The sequence below is a fragment of the Mus caroli genome, chromosome 1, assembly GCF_900094665.2.
Source record: "Mus caroli chromosome 1, CAROLI_EIJ_v1.1, whole genome shotgun sequence".
Classification (NCBI taxonomy): domain Eukaryota; kingdom Metazoa; phylum Chordata; class Mammalia; order Rodentia; family Muridae; genus Mus; species Mus caroli.
In genome coordinates, this window is record NC_034570.1 from 35,351,336 (window position 1) to 35,371,482 (window position 20,147).

Genomic DNA, 20,147 nt, shown 5'->3' on the forward strand with positions numbered 1-20,147 from the left:
AAGAAAGAGAGGAAGAGAGAGAGAGAAAGAAAGAAAGAAAGAAAGAAAGAAAGAAAGAAAGGAAGGAAGGAAGGAAGGAAGGAAGGAAGAAAGAAAGGAAGGAAGGAAGGAAGGAAGGAAGGAAGGAAGGAAGGAAGGAAGGAAATTCTATGGAAACAGCTTAGGATGTGAAGAGAACTGTGAAATTTATTGCTCAGTGTTTTAAACTGAGTAATCAGAGTTAATTTAGTGATGAACAACTAGAGGATTGTTGGGTCTGTGCAGTGGGGGCTGGGAGGGGAATAATTTCTTCATAGCTATGTAGGATTTGTGATCTGGAATTCATGATAGAGGCTTTCGAGATGGGAGACCCCAACTGAGGAGTTGTCTGAAATAGACACCTTTTAAAGAATGAGATGGGGGAGAAATAGGAGGAAGAGGAAGAAGAAGGGGAAGGGGAGAAAGAAGAGGAAGAAGAGGAAGAAGAGGAAGAAGAGGAGGAAGAAAAGGGGACGGGGAGGAAGAAGAAGAGGAAGAGGAAGAGGAAGAGGAAGAGTGTTCTGAGGGCAGAGCCTAGACACCCAACATTAATTGATAAATTGTTGAGGAAGCTGGATAATCCCAGGAGAGTGAACACAGTGGCTGGTGAGGAATGAAGTGTGGGGGTGGGGAGGCAGAAGCCAAGTGGGAAAGAGTCTGCAGAGAGCAGTCCATGACCTTAGGAAAAAGCAACAGCATCCTGAATGAGGAGTGCCCGTGCTGACAGGAGCACTAAGATGAGGGTGACCCTGGGACTAACCAGATCCAAAAGAGAGACACTAAGGGCAACGATCTGCCAAGAGAGGATGAAAGGCTTGACAAATGTGACTCTCCTTCCAGTTTTTGTAAGATGAGAGCTTCAGCCGCACATTTGATTGTAGAAAGTGTTTCTTTCAGTGTGCTTACAGAGTCCAAAGACAGACTTCTGGTATACCCGTATATTACTCACAGTGCCTTAGTCACTTGAACTTGAAACAGCTTCTGGTCTCATACTGAACCTGAAACTCCTATTGTTTTGGGGTAAGCTGGAGGCCAGCAAGCACAGCCTTATTATTGATGTATGTGGCTATGCCTGACTGTTTCCATGGGGTCTGAGGATCTGAATTCAGCTCTTTATGCTTGTGTAGTAGGAATTATTACCCACTGAGCCATCACCCCAGGCAAACAGTGATAGTTTTTATACATACATTTTTTTTTTGAGTCTTCAAGGGAAATCCTTGCTAACTCAGCATGGAAATATTAGAAGCCCATCTTTGTCAGTATTAATTCCACAAATAAGAACTTATTTTTTTCCCTGCAAATGGACCAAAAGAATGCTTATTTTGCTGGGCGGTGGTGGCACACGCCTATAATCCCAGCATTTGGGAGGCAGAGGCAGGCGGATTTCTGAGTTCAGCCTGGTCTACAAGGTGAGTTCCAGGACAGTCAGGGCTACACAGAGAAACCCTGTCTTGAAAAACCAAAAAAAAAAAAGAATGCTTATTTTAACCAAACAACAGGTTAGGTTTTCTCTGCTTTTCTCTCATTGGTGGCTTGAAGCAGATATAGAAAAAGGTAGGACTGTTACTCCCAGTAATTCTCTATCCTTCCTGTTAGATGACTCTGAGGAGGACTCTGTGGTGCTGTATTTGTTATGCCAAACTTGAGTGACAGGTGAGGATTTCTTTGCACTTTGCAAAGAGATTTTTTCCCCCATAATTTGTTGCAAGACTCTGGATTACATTTTAACTTTTTCATCCTCCACAGATAGTAACAAGCTATCTTATTCTTAGAAGTTCTAGCCAACAGCTTCCTGTGTAACCTAAATTAGAAATTTTCCAAAGGGATAAAATAGGTGTCCCATCAGAGGTATCGTCTCTCTGTCCTTCCAAACCAGAGCCTTTGGCTCACGTAATTAAATATCCTGATTGGTCAGACAAGGCATGCACACAGGCCACATGCTCTTCTTCCAGCTAGATGCCCAAGAAAGGACAAGAGAGAGGGAGAGGAACGGATCAGTGTCTCACGAGTGATTTCTATTCGGCATGATCCAGCTGAAAGCAGTTCCCAGAGATAAACATGTACTTAAAGGAATGTGATTTTAATTAGATGAACAATCTTTCAGTTATTAATTGTGAACTTAAATGCGTTATACTTTTACCAACTTGAGCTGATCTGGGTTTCCACACTCCCTTCCTGAATTTGGTCAATGTGATTTACTCATTAGGTTCATTGACTTTCAGTCTGCCTAGCCAGTTGGCATCAACATCAGGATTGGAGATACCCATTCTGACTTTCATATACCGTGATTCCAAATACAGGATTTTCCCTTTAACTTACTGAATAAATGCTGAAAGGGGGAAGGAACGTGTGTAATAGCAATTTATGTCTTCAGAATAGGCTAGACATTTTCAAGGTTGAGAATTACACTGGATTTCTTGTTTTAATCTGGAGCTCCTAGCATACAGAAGATCAATGGGACATGAAACTCAGTGAGGTCACCATCTCTGAAAATCACAATTGTGTTTCATTTGTTTTGCATATGTTAAAAATTCTAGAACGTGTTGATTGGGAAACTGTTATTAGCACCTGTGTGATTTCCAAGTGGCAGACTGAAATGTAAATATGACATAAGAGATGTCTCATACCAAATTTAGTTGGAATTGGTTTTCACTTAAGAAGGTTAAGAAAAAAAGGAAAGAAAGAAACATACTAGAAAAATGCTTCCACTGGATCGACAGAACAAAACTTTGAAACAAAACTTTGTGTGCACATAGAGGTATTATGTAATCAAAACCATTCTTTTTTAATTAATAAATGTATATATTTACTTTACATCTTGATAGCAGCCTCCTCTCCCTCATCTCCTCCCAACTATTCCCCCTTCCCCTCCTCCTATCCATTCCTCCTTCCTTTTTCTTCAGAAAAGAGAAGGCTTCTCGTGAATATTCACCAGCCTTGGCATGTCAAGTTGCAATAAGACTAGGAGCATCTTCTCCTTTTGAGGCTAGACAAGGCAGCCCAGTTAGAGGGAAACTAACAACAACAACAGCAACAAACAAAGGCAGGTAACAAAGTCAGACAGCCCCTGTTCCTGTTAGGAATCCCACATGAAGATCAAGCTATACAACTGTTGCATATGTTTAGAGGGCCTAGGTCAGTTTCATGCATGATATTTGGTTGGTGGTTCAGGCTCTGTGAGCTCCTATGGGCTCAAGTTAGTTGGTTTTGTGGGTTTTCTATTTGTGTCCTTGACCCCTCTGGCTCCTACAGTCCTTCCTACCCCCATCTTCTGTAGGACTCCCTCCAAACTCCATCTAATATTTGCTCTGGGTCTCTGCATCTGTTTCCATCAGTTACTGGGTGAAGCCTCTCAGATGACAGTTCTGCAGATAGGCTCCTATCTGCATGTACAGCAGAGTATCATTTACAGTGTCAGAGGTGGACTCCCTCTCACAGCATGGTCCTCAAACTAGACCAGTCATTGGTTGGGCATTCCCTCGATTTCTGTCAGAACAATTTCAAAAGGCTAAAGCAAGCTAAGAGTTTTCACAACCGCAATTTTAGCAATTGAGAGGCTGAGGCAGGAAGATTGATAACAATGTAAAAGCTAGCCCAGGTTACATAGTGAGTTCCAAGCTACCATGGGCTTGTCTCAACTCAACATCTAAATACAGGTGAAAAGTGAGATGGAAATCAAGTAGCATACAATATACTTCAACATAGCTGCCCCCCTCACCAAGAAAACAATCCATCTCACACATGCAGCTTTCGTGCTATGTATCCCCAAGCAAGAACCTGGTGCTCTTTCCACACAGCACCTCTCCTGCTTCTTTTGGTGCCAATTTCACACCATATATGTGTCCTATCTGATAGATTGTTTTGTGTCTACAAATTCCCCTTTATTTTCATTTTTGAAAAAATAATTCTGGTCACCTTTTCTCTTGTAGGTTATTTAGATTGCCCAAGGCCTGTTTCACATCTGAATATTACATTATCATGTTGTGTTGTGTGTAGTCATTGGTTAGGAAAAGATGTCATTATAGTCTATTCATCCAATTTAAAGCTTTAAATGTATTTTTAGATTTCAAATCTTTCTAATATTCTTCAGTTAAATTTTGCCATTCTCCATTATAGGGGTTTTATGCAATTGTCATAAGGCTTTGTATATATGAATATAAAAACATAGAATGTATCTATGTGTACATAGTTTCTCCCAGTGTATATGCCATATTATATAGTAGTATATATTAGTTACACAAGCATACCCTGTAGCAATAATATGATGTAATACATCCTAAAATAAACATTGCTGTTTATGTGATTATTGTTTATACTTTTTAAGGGTTGGACCATGTGTGTTGATTTTCTTCTAGTCACTTTTCTTGCTGTTTCCATAGGGAAGGGATCTCCTAAACTTTAGATCAAAGATACAAACTGTCCATCAGCAAGGTATTCTTGCCACTTTGTTGTCAGCACTTCCTGCCTTTTCTCTTGTCTCTGTTTGGAGTGCAACCTGTGAATCTGTGCCTGACAGCAGAACCCAGTGCCCTCTGCTCTCCGTGCCTCTAATGAAGATGCGTTTAATGGTTCATTATGGAGCGAGGTGTTGACTGTGGAACTGTACATAGATCTTTGTTCCACATATGGAGTTTCCTTTATTCCCCTACTTTACTCCGGATTTGTCATTTTCTCAGGGTGAGCCCTGAGTGTGCGGAGCTCGCCCTTGCAATGTTTCCCACTGCTGCTCAGGGGCTCTCCTGTAGTCTCTGCCAAGAGGTGATGCCAGCACCTTTCAGGATTCTTGCTGAGCACTTGCTCAGTTTGAAGCTTCCTTGGAGCTCTCCATGAGTCTGGTTGTCACTCCTTTGGACTTCTTTGTGACTGTGTTGGGATAGAGATGACCTTCTTTTAGATACAGTCCTGGAACGGCGGACCTTTGCTGTCTATCTTCGTGTTCTCATGCCCAAGGCCCATGACAGGCACACAGAAGCAGCTTAGGGAAAATTGTCTCTGTAGTATGAGCAAATGGAAAAGTCACTGGAGAGTTTCCTCTGAATAACACAGCAAGTAGCCAGGTCCTCAGATCTTCATTATTTCTTACAGTTATCTTCCAATACTTTCCATTTCTGGCATCTGGTTTATGTTGGAATGGTCTTATGAAAATCAGATATCTGTGGAAAAGAAAAATAAGAATAACAAAATTTTGCATGTACTATTTTAACCCTTAGCAACAGTCTAGCTTTTGTTGGTGGTCGGTGATTCTTTTGAGATGATAAACTATGGTTCAGCCTTTTGCTTATGAGAAAAACCTTTACTTATGTACATATTTTCATGTAGGGAATAACCATCCGGCCACTGGTGGAATTTCTTGATGTTAAGAGATCCAATAAGAAGCAGCAAGCTGTCAGTGAAGAGATCCACTGTCGGGTAGGTGTTGACCAGGGATCAGCTTAATAAAGAAATTGTGTAGTAATGAGAGAAACCCCCTTGCTATTGTGCACTGCTGGAAAGGAAAGGGAAGAGGAGAAGGCTCAAGGGGATGGGGGAGGCCTCAGGAAGGTCTGTGATGGGAGGTAAACTCTTCATAACCCCATGATATCCAATCGAAGCCAGCTAAAGTCCTGAACCAGCAGAGAGAAAAGAAAACCTTCAACCTGAAAATGTTTCTATGAGCTATTTCTTGTCATTTTGAAAAAGATGATAAAAAAATAGGATGATCAAAGTAATGAAAATATTTCCTTAGGAATTGAAGATAAATGGTTAGCTGACTGCTTCCAGCACAACCAACTGTGTGTGTCCCTGGAGTTCGGTGTTGTGTCAGTGGAATTAAAAGGACCACTTGTAAGAAAAAGCCAATGATTAGCCTGTATTTCCTTCTCTTGTAGTTTTTTGATCATGTGAAGACTGGGATTGAAGATGTGTGTGGACACTGGGGTCACAACTTCTGGAGAGACAAGTAAGAGGCCAAGCAATGTTCTATCAAAGTGGCTCTTGGTCACTATTGGAAACAAAATATACAGGTCACTACTGGAAACATAATACATGTAGTTGTACTGTTTTTCACCCTGGGGATCCCCTGCTGTGCTACTGTGTGTCCTTTTATGGTTACTCTTAGCTATAGACGGGCATAATGAGACATGCTTGTGATCCCAGAACCCTAGAGTCTAAGGCAGGAGGTTCCACATGAACTCAAGGGCAGCCTAGGCTACTTAGTGACTGTGCCAACTATTGTAACAACATCTTCGCTACAGCAGAGTTATAAAATTGCTATACATGAGGCAGGAGCTTATTTCCCTATGTGAATAACATGAAACAGGAGACCCTGGCTTAGCAGATGAGAATGCCACTTCATGTTCCCATTAACTGGGCATGGCCTCCATACTCACCTTGGAGACAGAATTACACCTTCAATGTCATCTATTCCAGGGACAAGATGGAAGAAAGATCATCTTAAGACAGGACATCCTCTGCCATCATTAGCCAGGATCCTCAGAAGCAGTCAAATAGCTTTTCCATGCCATTCCTCACTGCAGAGGAACCAAGAGCTCCAGTCAATGAGTCAAATACTGTCTTTTCTGCCAGGCAGAGATTCACAGCACCAGGGGATAACAGTAAACCAAAAGAAGAAAAAATCATGAGCTTACATTGAGGGATTCATGTACCTGAATGTATAGGTGTACCTTTTATAGAAAGCACACACGCACACACACACACACACACACACACACACACACGCACCAACAGAAACACACACGCACATAAACACACATACAGATACTTCTTTTGTTGTAGTTTGGTTTGATTTTGATTTTGTTTTGTTTTGTTTTTGAGACAGGCTTTTTTTGTGTAGCCCTTGCTGTCTTGGAACTTGCTCTGTAGACCGAGCTGGCCTTGAACTCACAGAGATCCACCTGCCTCTGCCTCCCAAGTGCTGGGATTAAAAGCATGTGCCACCACTGTCCAGCCTGGATTTATTGTTATCATAAAGGCTCTGTGGTGGTCAGATACAATTTAGTACCTGTCTTGCTGGTGGTTATAAATTGAGGTGGGACCAGTTGACTAGATAGAGCAATAGATTGAGAAATGAAGGGATTCTGACAGCTGCATTTGAAACATGGGGCCCAGGAGCCATCCTTCATCATCAAATGGGAGCCCATGGTGGGTAACAGAAACAGCCATGCTGGCAATGTGACTAATGCTACCAGCAGGCCCCTTTTTGTACAAGGTGATCTATGAGCATTTGTGCACATATTGCTGGCTAGGCCAGACATCTCAAGAGAGAGAAAAAAAGCAGCATTTAAGCTAGAACATTAAGTCAGAGAGAGACATTCTAGACCATATTGAGATATTTCCTCTTGCTTTTCCTCTTTAACTGACTCACAGAAATTTTACTCCACTACTCACTTATTGATATAAACTTGGCCATTAACTGATCTATGTATTTAAGGTGGAAGAATTTGCATGCTTCTCTTTGCTCACACAACATAGTACGGTATTGGGCTATATATAATTATATATGTCAGGGCATCAAATTTTATAAAACAGAAAACAAAGGAATTATATAGTAAACAGGTGTATGTGGAGGGGTTGCAAGTGTGTGTGTGTGTGTGTTTGTGTGTGTGTGTTGTGTGCATGTGTGTGTGATTGGAAGTGGAGATATGGGAGAGAGCAAGCCTTCAGGAATGCATTGAGTTACAAAGACATTAGTGTCAGAGCAATTACAAAGCTTAAAGCATTGTTCATGTTCATGAACGTTAGAAGGTCCCCTGAGCTTAGTCTTATTTCATAAACTAAGGAGAGATGATTTCGTACAGGCAAAGTACCCTGTTAACCACCTGGGACCACAAGGTAATGAAGCTGTAAAACTCTGGACAAACTGCCATTTCTCTCGGGAAGCATTCTTTTTTCCTAGAGGTGGATTAAAGTTAGCCTTGTTCCCTCTTCAACTCTTTTGTCCAGTCTAGGAATTATGTGCAAATCAATACGACAGACTTTCTTCTCTTTCCCTGTTGTTTTATCTTCTCCCTCTCAAGTCTGTCTGTCACCTTTGTTGCTCTATAGACTCCTAGCAGCAGTCTCTCCACATGGTGAGCTGAGGGAGAGGCATACTGCAGACTGGCGAGTTTCCATTCAATCGCGAAGACTGGGAGGTTTCATTTTCCTCCCGTCCTTGTGCATCCAAAGACAGAGAATACAGACATGTGTAGGCACTCACTAGATCAGCAGCCCCTGGGCACATGTGGGAACAAGAGGTGACATCCTATTTGGCTTCCTATTGCTGTGATGGAGACCAGGCCCCAAAGCAACCTGTGGAGGAAAGGGATTCATTCATCTAACAGCTTCAGTGAACTATAAGGAGGGAGTCAGGCCAGGAGCTCAAGGCAGGAGCTCAGGGCACGAACAGGGAGAGACCTTGGAGAAGCATTGTTCCCTGCCTTGTCCCTAGCTCAGCCTGCTTTTCTCTACCACCCAGTAGCACATGTCTAGGAGTGACACAACCCACACAGTTGACAGTGTTCTGCTCCATTGATCAATAATCAGGAAAATGACAGTCTTATGAAAGCACTTTCTCAATTGGCGTTCCTTCTTCCCAGACAGCATTAATTTGTGTCAAAATAACAACAGCAGCAGCAGCAGCAGCAGCAAAAACCCAACCAGTGCCAAGAAGGGGGTGGTGAGGCTGAGATCATGTGGGTTTGAAGGGGAACCCAGGCGAAGGTCAGAGGAAATCCATGTGTCTCTGAGGTCCACAAACGTCTTTCAGGCAGGCCTTTCAAGGAATCCATAGCTGGACTGTGAGCATGAACAAGAGGAGTGCTGACATGTCTGGCTTGTCTCTGGGAGCAAATGTTGCTTTTCCGTGATGCTGTTCATCAGCAACAAAAAGTTTTGGTTAATTCACAGCATTTTACAACCCCATGTTAAATTCCCACACAAACTTCAAAACAGTTTCGTGATTGTCACCTGCACAATCATTGGGAAAGTGGATCTGGAACAGTGGGTGCTGACACAAGTTGTTTACATATCAATTATGAATCCCCTCTCAGGTGTGTACAGAGCCATGGACACCACCAAAAAGGAACATACAAAAAGAAGTTGTGATTTGAGTGTGTTGAGTATCTTTCCTTTATTCCAAAGCCTCGGTGTCACAGCACCTCATTGGCCCTAGAAGAGAATTCCTGAGGTGCTTGATTTGATGAGCTGAGAACAGAATGGAAGGTGACACAGTGGTGACATTGCTCTGGTGATATGAAAGGCAACACCCGTGTGGAGCTTGACAGAACGGGCCAGGGAGAAAGCAATAAGAAAACAGGCACTCCTCGTGTGGGAGAGAGCAGCTGCCAGTCCCATCTCTGTCACTCTCCCTTTAGTTTATCTCTGCTAAAAATCTAAAGCAATCATAGTCATATGAGAAGTGCTAGAGGCCTTGTATTACTGCGAAGAATCCTGGCTAGGTGAGCCTGGCACGAAATTCAAAATAAACATCGGAAAGAGTAGGCCCAGCCCTCTAATAGTAATGGGCCACTAGCACAGCACATTCAGGGTGGCTCCTTAATTATTCAGAGCCCTCCAGCACTCAGAACAAAGGAGCAGTGCCAAGAATGTGGGTGAATGTGGGCTTCCCTCACGGCACAGGTGTGCCAGCCAGTAAACCTCTTTGGGTCTACAGTGAATCAATGTTATATACCTATTTCTTTCTCAGCAAATATTTATTACCTATTGTTTTACTTATACGCTGGCATGTGGTGTTGCATAACCACATTCACAAAGCCAGCTGATCAAAATAGCAGTCATTTATTATTAACCTGTGCGAGTCTAGAAGCTGCACGTGGGCTGGGCTGGGCTGGGCTGAGCTTGTTCTTGCTCCTGCAGGGCGGAAGGTAGTCAGCTGATCCTGCCAGAGCTTGTCTCACATGGTGGAGGTAAATTAAAGACATCATTTATATCCTGTTCACCTTGGTTCATAGACATGATGGTGTGTGCCTAAGGTGGTGGGGACACGCAGGATCTGGGATTCCGTGGTGAGCCTCTTTGGTCATTGTACCAGTGAAAGACTCTTTGGCCATTGTGTCAGGAGGAGGCAATTCACCAAACCAGTAACGGTATTGATCACTGTGACTAGGAATAGGCAAAGGTCATCTAGACTATAACAGAAAGCTATTGTTGGATTTTGGCAGATCTAGATACAACAAAGCCCTGGGGCCAACAGATATGTCTATAATGCACAAGCTTAAACTATGTCTGGCTCAGTTCTCTGCATAGAGGGTACAGAGGTGACAAGAATCCCTGTAATGCCGATTTTACCTTTGACTGCAAGAGATGGACTGTAAGATGAATAAGACAACTACATACCCTGCTAGAGAATGATAGCTGCCTGGTAGAATAATACATCTGGGCAGGGAGAGGGGAGATGAGGTTCAAAGGAGTGGGAACAGGGGGAAGTGGTTGCCTTTGGACACATAGCACACAGAGGTCTGGCTCGCTGAGGTTCCTTTGTAATAACTATGGCTGAATGTTACAGAAAGACGTAAAGGCTACATTAAAAAAAAGCATTTCTAGTAGATGGGACAATGACTATAAAGACCCTCAGAGTACAAGTGCCTAGGAGCAGAGGTAGGAGGGACCCCACGTGGGTGGTAGCTAGTCTCCTGAAGGCATTTCCAGAGACTCTGGTTCCTGTGCTGACAATACACTCCAGGGGCAGGGACATCTAGTAGGTGCCCAAATCAGTATCAAAGTCCAGGAGGAAAAAAAAAAAGCACAATAGCATCTGGGACCATAGTGACTGCACTAGAGGTGCTGAAAAGTGACCAGGCTTTTGTATATATTTAGATGGTGATCACTGACCGAATGGTATGGAATGTTAGTTGGCAGGGGCTGCCATCATGAAGCTGTACACAATAGAAGGGTCAAACAGCAGAAATGGGTTGTCTCACTTTTATGAGGAATATAAAGTCAAACACAGGATGTGAACAGGGGCTGTTCACCTCGAGGGCTTTAGGGAAAGAGGTGTTGCCCTTTGCTTGCAGAGGGTTCTGCACTCAGATTCTTCACGCTCATGTCTCCTTGAGCTTCTGTGTGTAAGGATGTCCTTCTTACCAGTGTGGCACTCACACTGAGGGAACCCCACTCTAATGACATCATATCACCTGAGTCACATTTGTGAAGACCACTAGGACTCAGGAACTTGACATGGGAACTTTATCCCACGTCATGGAAGGGAAAGATTGCACAGGATGTCAAAGAGCTTGACCTGGTGGAGGCCAGGGGAGGGGCAGGGAGCTCAGCTCCACTCAGAGTTTGGACACTGGTTAGCTACATTATATATACGTGCATATATGTGCACACATAAAGCATATAGAAAAAGTCACATAGGGTAAGACTAGTTCTTTACTTTGGAGTGCTTTTCTTATTCAACGAGGTATTCATTAATTTAAACTCTGGGTTTACTTATTTGTAGGTTTAAGAAGTTTGATGACAAATACCTTCGGAAGCTTCTGATTCGGGAAAACCAACCCAAGTCCAGCATCGTGTCCTTATATAAAAAGCTCGAGATAAAGCATGCCATTGAAATGGCAGAGACAGGGATGATAAGCACCGTCCCCTCATTTGCATCTCTCAAGTGAGTACCACTTTGTCAAGGGAAACGAATGTAATAAGTATGCATTGGTATGGGTTTGAGATGTGTGATAGTAATAGTATTATAGTAACACTATACTATATCCATTATCATATACATATGTATATGCTGCATACAGGTATATATACTATAATGTAATATATATTAATTTTAAATGCTATATAATAACATGTATCATATATTATATACATTGTATAATACACACAATAATATATAGCATATATACATATAATATGTACATTATAGTATATAACATACAAAATATGTATTTATACTATATACTATATACCACGTAATATATAGTATGTACTATATACTATATAATGTATAATATTGTATATATTATGCAATGTGTATCATATATGATATATATGCTATCATATATAGTGTACATAGTATTACATATTATAAGCCATATGTATTATATATAGTGTATATATAATGTAATAAAATATAGTGGTATAGTATAGTATAATAATAATATTGTTGATGTAAATCCTAGAGTGATGGTTTAAGATCTCAAAACAGAGTTAGATTCTGGGTAAATGCCAGAGCTCTGGGTGTATACTATGCCTGTCATGTTTATGTTACATTGTGCTGTGTGTTTTGTTATACTGGAAATAGAAAGTTCAAAATCACAGTCATGTTTAGGGTGTCTGTGCCTTTGTCAAATTAGTTTTGGGAGGTTCAGTACCAGTTGAAAGTGAGTTAAAACTCTCTTAGCCTTGTCAAATGGGCTGTTCTCAAGGTGTGTTAGATTTGCTCCTATGACTGTACCCAGAGTGCATCTGTTTCCTTAGTGAGTACTCACAGCAGTGCACTTAGTTTTGGGGAAACACACATGGTTTCTGGATGCAGTGGTTCCCAGCCGTGGTTGAACATTGGAGACCCCTTGGGAGTATAAGTGACTATAAAGGCCTGGGTGTCACTCTGCAAGAACTCAATCCAGACTCCCTGGGTGGGACTTAATAAATTAAGTTAGATTTCTAACTGGACATGCGCTAATTCAATTTCTATTGGAACTGATGAGTCTGCATAACTTTCTGCTAGAAATAATGAATAGATAACGCTGTGAGTGAGTCTTTTAAAACTAGTCACATGAGAAGCTGTCTGTGGCAACATGTACCTGCAATCACAGGGTCCCAGGGACAAGGTCTCAGGAGGGCGAGCTCTAGGCCAGCCTGGGCTACAACACAAGACATTGGGTATGGGGAAGCATGACGCAATAGTTGAGCCTGGAACCTCATACACAGTTAAAGTTAACAGGAATGATTTTATTACTGAGATAAGTTTTAGAAACTTAATTATTGTAAAGCTGAATACTTTAAAAATGTTCAGAATGTTTGAAAATACTGAGCAATTCCTAATTGCTCCTTTTAAACTAATATGTTATTCTGAAGTGATGATGTTATAACGCTAAAGCTGGAATTAATGATTCTAAAGTACTTCACAAGGAAAAATACTTTTCCCCCCTAACCATTTTCAGTGACTGCCGTGAAGAGAAAATAAGGAAGCTCACGCCAGGCGAAATGGATGAAATTAGAGAGATATTATCACGGAATCTCTATCAAATCCGTCAGCGGGTAGGAAAAATTTATACATCAGAATACTTATTTTTTGCCTAAAAACATGCTTTTCAGCTGGGCTCCATGAGTGAGTTTCTCTGTAGATATCTGTCCTGGTGAGTGTCACAGGGCTCAAATCCCCCCTCCCCCCTTGTTCTCCCAGAATCCCATTCTGGAGCCTCGCTAAGTTCTCCCAGACACCTGAGCTGAAGTATCAGAGGCCCGGGGTTTCTGATGCTTTGGTTTTAGAGACAAAGGCTGATGTGCTGAGCAGGTGTGAACAGATGAGCTGCTTCTCTTATATATTAAAGCACATGTGGGTCTGGGGTCATACATAGCACAGCAGGAAAGAGGGTGCTCAGCCCTTGGAGAAGACCTCAGCTGTATTTCCAGCACCCAAGCAGGGTAACCCACAACTGCCTATAACTCCAGCTCCAGAGGGATCCAGTGCCCATACCCTGACACAGACACAGACATATAGAGATAATAAAATACTATCTTAAGAAGAGAGTCTTAAAGGGCTGGAGAGATGGCTCACTGGTTAAAAGCACTTACTGCTTTTCCAGAGGTCCTGAGTTCAATTCCCAGCAACCATACATGGTGGCTCACAAACATCTGTAATGAGATCTGGTGCCCTCTTGTAGTGTGTCTGAAGACTGCTACAGCGTACACATACAAATAAATCAACTCTTCATAAAGTGCTAGAATTTCTTTGTGTCTTCTGAGCTCCTTTTACAGTACTACCATCATTAACACCCTATTCTAATGATAGGCAAATGATATGTTAACAATATGCCAATAATCCAGGAGTTTCGCCCTTTGCCAAGAGTTATTTAGCACACAGCTTGTGTTCACTCCTTTGAGCCCCTCTCAATATTCTTGTTGTCTCCATTTCACAGATGAAGAAACAGAGGCATGCTCAGCCTGGCAGAGATCATCTCCATGTCCTCAGAGCCTATACCTGTAGACTTAGCGATCACCATTTCACCCATATTTGCCTTACCACCCCTTTCTCTATGTCCCTTTCAAGGGCAGCAGCCTTCTGTTTAAAATGAAACGAAACAATGGACGTTGTTTCCAGGATAATTTGGAGTCTCTACTGCCAAGCTCCCCTTTATCCAGCACGATTCTATCCATCCACCCACGTCAGACTCTCATGGAACAACAGATTCTCTGCTCAAGCCTTGCCCTGCTCAGGGTGTACTATCTATACTTAGAGCCAGCCCCTGCTTCCTGTTATCTGGCCGGTAGCCTCCTAGGTTTAGGTTCCTGTCAAGAACCATGCTATCCCAGCCCTGTTATAGATCAGATAACACGCAGAGCTCAGGCAGTGCGACTGGTTGAGCATTTGTTTTTATGGTTTTATTAGACTCAAATGTCCAACTAGGTAGTAAACTCCTCGAGACAGAAGTAGAATCTAAACCTCGCCACCTTTTTATTGGCCCGCAGGTCATTTGAGAACACGGGTTGAGATGTTCATTCCGATTCTATCGGGAAGTGAACTGAAGCCGTAACTATGCTGAATGTGGGATCTGGAGGGCCTTCATTTGGAGGTGAAAGTTGCTGGTGGTGATAGAGCATCTCACTCTGAGAGCCCTGAATTAGTCAGAAGGGCTGCTGCCACCAAGTGTCAGCACAGCTCAGGTTTATGGCTGCAGTCTCAGCTCAGTCGAGAACATGTTTGAAAGTGATGTCTGTTTTGCTGTCAGTCCTGGCAGAAACCTACAAAACACACAAGGTGTTTGCGAATTAAATTGTTTTTTCTAATTTACCAAGCCCACAGCCTTCAGTAAAGAAAAACATTCTCGCTGACTTACAAAAGAAGTAATTCTTTCAAAATCAGAGTGTTAACTTTGAGACGCTGGCTTTCAACTTTGGTTTTGTCTTAACAATGTAAAGTCAAGGAGAACCGATGGATCCTTTGGTAAAAATGTCCCATGTGCTTTTTGTCATTTTAGACCTTGTCCTATAACAGACACAACCTGACGGCAGACACAAGCGAGAGGCAAGCCAAGGAGATCCTGATTCGTAGGCGGCACAGTCTTCGGGAAAGTCTCAGGAAAGACAACAGCTCAAACCGCGAGCGCAGGGTAACGGCTACCCCCAGAGTCGCAGGACTTCCAAGGGCAGAGCCCTCAGCTGTTCCTCTCACCAGCTGACAGGAAGAATCTTTGGCACTGCTGGTTAAATGGCTGCCAAGGGCCAATTCCCAGCTACCCTGGGATGGAACAAATAATAAAATCTTTTTACCATGCATAGAGCCATACTCCTATAGCCCCAACAGCCCCAAAGGCTGAAGCAGGAGAACTGTTTGAGGCCAGCCTAGGCAATATAATGTGAGACATACCTTAAGAAAAGAAGACAAATAACAATTTATTCCTTTTATAGACTTTCTTTTGCTTTTGTTTCATTTACTTAAAATCTTATGTAACCCAGGCTGGCCTTGAACTCCCTATATAATTAGCCAAGGGTGCCTTTGAACTCCCAATCATCCTATCTCAAATACACAGGGTCCATAGGCCTGCCTGCATGGCTCCACCCATTTTATATTTAAAATCTAGTTTTGTCGTACAGATGTAGCTTCCGGCAGACAGTTGCTGGCATTTCTGTCATCTGAATAACACTTTCTATTTCTTTCACAGGCTTCCACTTCAACGTCCCGATATTTATCCTTACCTAAGAATACAAAGCTCCCCGAGAAGCTGCAGAAGAAGAAGAAGGTTTCAAATGCAGGTAAGGATTCTGCCCGGAGGAGAGACGCCTCCCCGCCTGTTTGTGGATGCTTATGAAACAAAACTGTCTCATTTTCTTCGTTAAGGATGAACCCAATCCCTTGTGAAGCTCAAGCAACAACAGGGTGTCCTGAGTTAGCACTGCGGCCTTATTGGACAGATGTCTGTGCATAGTATAAATAATCTAATCCCGTGGTTTTCTGAATGATCCTTTAATTATAGCAAAGGCAAGTCCTTTTACTGTGGACATGTTCAGCATCAAATACAAAGTTGTAAATAGAAAGATATACAGCATTTACATTCATACACTAATTCTAATGTATTTTCATGGAGTGGACCATAGATTTAACCTCCTTGTTTGATGGTAATCTCATGCACACACACAAGCTCTTCTCTGTAAACCACAGCACTACATTAGGATTCTGTTTTGCTAATTTATGGGAGGCAACAATTCAGACCCTTTTGCAAGCACCTTTGCTTGGTTGGATTTTGTTTGTTTGTTTGTTTTAGATTTGGGTTTTTTTGTTTGTTTGTTTGTTTCTGTTTGTTTGCGTTCATTAAGAAGAGGTTACTTGTGGGAATGGAGGAAGAGTCGAGAAACAAGAAGCAGGGAAACAGAGGGCAAGTTAGCGACTGTCTGTCTTGTTACCCCTGCCTGTGTTTTGAGAGAAACATTCAATTCTGGTCATGCCAGCTGGTAGGCAAGGGCTGGTTCCCATCAGTGGTCTTCCCATAAATTCCAGCCCCCAGACAGGAGGTCTAACGTTTACTCAAACTTCTCCCTTGGGCTTAGTAAGTATACGTTGACGCTTGGGTGCTTCTCTGGGCATACAGAGCGCAAATATCCACATGAAATTCCAGATGAAGAGATGAGTCTAAGTAGCATAAAATTCTGTCAGGTTGCTTGCCAGTGTCAGAGAGAGCTGAGCCCTCTTAGGAGGATCCTAGCAGCAGCTGAAGACAGAGCCAGAGTTTCTCAGGCTGAATTTCGGCCCCAATACTTACTTGCTAATATCTGTTGGACCTACAACCTCACTATAAAAGTGGGGAGGGGGATGAAATACGGTCAGTGGGGAAATGTATTTAGCAGTTAAAGTAAGTGCTTCAAAATTAGCATGGGTACGCTCTTGTGACGCTGAAGTTAGAGTGAGATTTCTGACTTTCCCATTCCCCAACCCCCTCCCCCCCCAGAGGGGATGGGACTCTGTGGGGCTTTGCTGTGACTTGTGCTATCTCTGTTCTGCTCTGCTTGCCCACACTGCCTTTCTATTCTGTGACAGATGGAAATAGCAGCGACTCGGACCCAGATGTTGGAACCACTGTGCTCAATTTGCAGCCCAGGACCAGGCGCTTCTTGCCAGATCAGTTCTCAAAGAAAGCCTCCCAGGCCTACAAAATGGAATGGAAGAACGAGGTGGATGTGGGTTCTGTGCGAGTGCCCCCCAGCGTCTCTCCAGCGCCCCGCAGTAAAGAGGGGGGCACCCAAACACCGGGGTTGCTGAGGCAGCCCCTGCTCTCCAAAGACCAACGGTTTGGCCGGGGTAGGGAAGACAGTTTGACTGAAGACGTTCCACCCAAGCCCCCACCAAGGTTGGTGCGACGAGCGTCAGAACCGGGGAATAGGAAAGGCCGCCTTGGCAACGATAAGCCATAATAAGAAGCCAAAGCCAACTTGGGGTGAATGGGCTAGCATGGCTGTGACTTGTTACTCAAACCTGATCGACCCTGGAATCCATTTAAAATCCTCTGCCTAGAGGCATTCTTTGGGAAGTAGAGTCAAGCCACTGATTCCCAGGAGGAGCGCTGCTTATCTATCCCAAGAAGAGGAAGTCCCACAAAATGACTTTTGTGACTTTTGGCTAGTAAATGTATTCTTTCAAGGCCTGAAAGAAAAAAAAAGTGTGCCTTTACTGAACTTGAATGACAGAACTTGAAAATTTTAACGCGCCTTTGTTGGTGAAAATTTTAATATATTACAAATATGCCTCAGATTTATTTATGAAAAAAATGTGTTTATCTGTAGTGATCTTTATTTTTTTTTTAAGGGAATGACACCAAAAGTGTCGAGAATATTTTTCCAAGGGGGTGAGGGTCAACTCCTAGAGGTGGGTCCTAAGTTCCAGGTCCTACCATTTCCATGCTGAGCTGAAGGACCGACCACTCGGTGAAGAAGAACGTTGTCCCTAGAAGAGGCTTTGACTGACAGTAATAGGGCACAGGTTGGAATGGGTAGGCATATGAAATGGTGTGACTCTCAGAGTGTGGGTGGGAAGTCCCTGTACAACTTTAAAACAATGAGGTTCAGACTGCTCTTGGTCCAGTTCTGTGTTTTTCATGGCTTTGGAGTAACATGTAATCTCCACCTGCCACCGCACCACACCCCCCTTTTTGTCTAGGTACAGAACGATTCACTTGGGCAAAAATCAGCCCATAGTGTTTGAAGACTTGGTGGCAGCTTCTGAGAAGTCCTACCAGTGAGGACCTCTTGTGGCCATTGTGGGCATGGCAGCCACTCGTGACCGCTTGGGTTTTATGTTGTGTGGGGCTGGGAGGAAAGGGAAGTGGTTCCTTTCATTAGGGATCTATGATCACCCGCTTTAATAAAATTGTCCTGTAGTGCATTCAGAGCTGCAAGCGGGAAAGGATCAACGCTTATACAAACCGCCTTCCAGTGTTGAAGGAAATGGCGAGTCTTTGGGTTTGACTTTGGATGAGGAAGCTCTTTGGAGAAAACCCCCCGCTTTTTGCACTAGTCCTTAATTTGTTACCTCTTTCGCCTTTGATAATGTAGTGACTCAAATTTGTCATTAAAAGTTAGATTCTATTCTCTGGAATACTTCTTAGGAGTATGGCAGGGAGAAACGGTGGGACGCAATCACTAAAGATTCATATTTAAACCAATGTCTCTTGAGCTGCAGATTTATTAATTATTAAAGATTCATATTTAAACCAATGTCTTTTGAGCTGCAGGAGATTTATTGACTTCTCATGTGTTTTCTGAATTTCTTCTTTAACACTTTCCTGGGTTTACATTTTAAATGAAGTCAGTACTATAGTTGTTACCAGAGATCTTTTGGCCACAACAAAGGATACAAAGTAGCTTGGAAGGACCCTTTGCTTTGTAGGAGCTGTGATAACCCACTCTGGCTTAAAAGTCACTGGGGAAGAAGACTGTCATTGTTGGTGACTGCTGTGGGAGGCCCCAGCCCACTGGGACCCACACCATGCCTTGGAGTAGCTGAGTTTTGGATGCATAAAGCAAGCAAATTAAGCACAAACCTGAAAATCAAGCCTGTAACCTCCCCCTTTGTTTTTGCTTCAGTTCTTGCCCTGGCTACCCTCAGGGATGGACTGTGACTGGGAAGTATAAGATGAAACAACAATCTTCTCAGGCATGGCTGGCCTCGGGCCCGTCTGATCCAGGCAATTCTTCAATTGAGATTCCTTCTTCCCAGGTGAATCTAAATTGTGTCAAGGTGACAACAAGCTTAACCAGGACAGAGGGTAAGGACATGCCTGGGTGAGCACAGGAGCAGCTTTGTGTCCCCTTTCTCCACTACAGTTAACGTAGCTTTTCTTGTTTTCTTGTCTTAAGAGGCTGCTAGGCCATCATGTGAGCCTGGAAATAATGCACACCCAGTTAGAGCATGTCCTTCCTTCCCCAGAAGTCCAAGATGGATTCATGGGAAACCATGAAAACACAATTGGGAAGCTACATGCTTAGAACTCTGTGCCAAAACAAACAATCTCCATTTTAAATGACTATATTTTTATAAACCATGGATTTCTTCTGAGAAGAAATCAACACTTTTATAGGTATTTTTACTATAGAAATAGAATTCATAAAATGCTATGATGTTTGTCTTCCAAAATACATCATTACTGTGCATACTAATAATGGTTTATGACTTCTGGCAAGGAAGACAGAAGTTAAAAATAGCCTACATATAATTTTACTGGTTTTCTATGTTAATAAATATTACAAAGAATAATAACTTTCTGAAACTGAAGGAAGAATCATGAGCCAGCATGTGGTGACATTTCGGGCTAAATCGACACAAATTCAGCTTTCACTAAGGAAAACATCCTAATAAATGAGTGATGCTATAAATTTTAGAAAAGGAATGCCCAAATAGTTTTATCTTAGTTGTCAGTTAAGTTTTTAATCTGGTGACAAAGTCCATAAGATAAATTTGATGTTGGCCTTTT

At 42.6% G+C, this 20,147-nt stretch overlaps 1 protein-coding gene across 1 annotated transcript in view; it reads left to right on the forward strand.

The window, feature by feature from the left end:
* Slc9a2 (solute carrier family 9 member A2) overlaps nucleotides 1-18,882 on the forward strand; it is an 84,344-nt gene extending 65,462 nt beyond the window's left edge. Inside the window, exons 6-12 of the mRNA XM_021161822.2 lie at nucleotides 5,338-5,427; nucleotides 5,886-5,956; nucleotides 11,462-11,623; nucleotides 13,128-13,224; nucleotides 15,165-15,296; nucleotides 15,849-15,939; nucleotides 17,219-18,882. Coding sequence (XP_021017481.1) covers nucleotides 5,338-5,427; nucleotides 5,886-5,956; nucleotides 11,462-11,623; nucleotides 13,128-13,224; nucleotides 15,165-15,296; nucleotides 15,849-15,939; nucleotides 17,219-17,592 — 1,017 coding nt within the window. The 3' untranslated portion in view covers nucleotides 17,593-18,882. The remainder of the gene's footprint in view (nucleotides 1-5,337; nucleotides 5,428-5,885; nucleotides 5,957-11,461; nucleotides 11,624-13,127; nucleotides 13,225-15,164; nucleotides 15,297-15,848; nucleotides 15,940-17,218) is intronic.
* The last annotated feature ends 1,265 nt before the right edge of the window (nucleotides 18,883-20,147 follow it).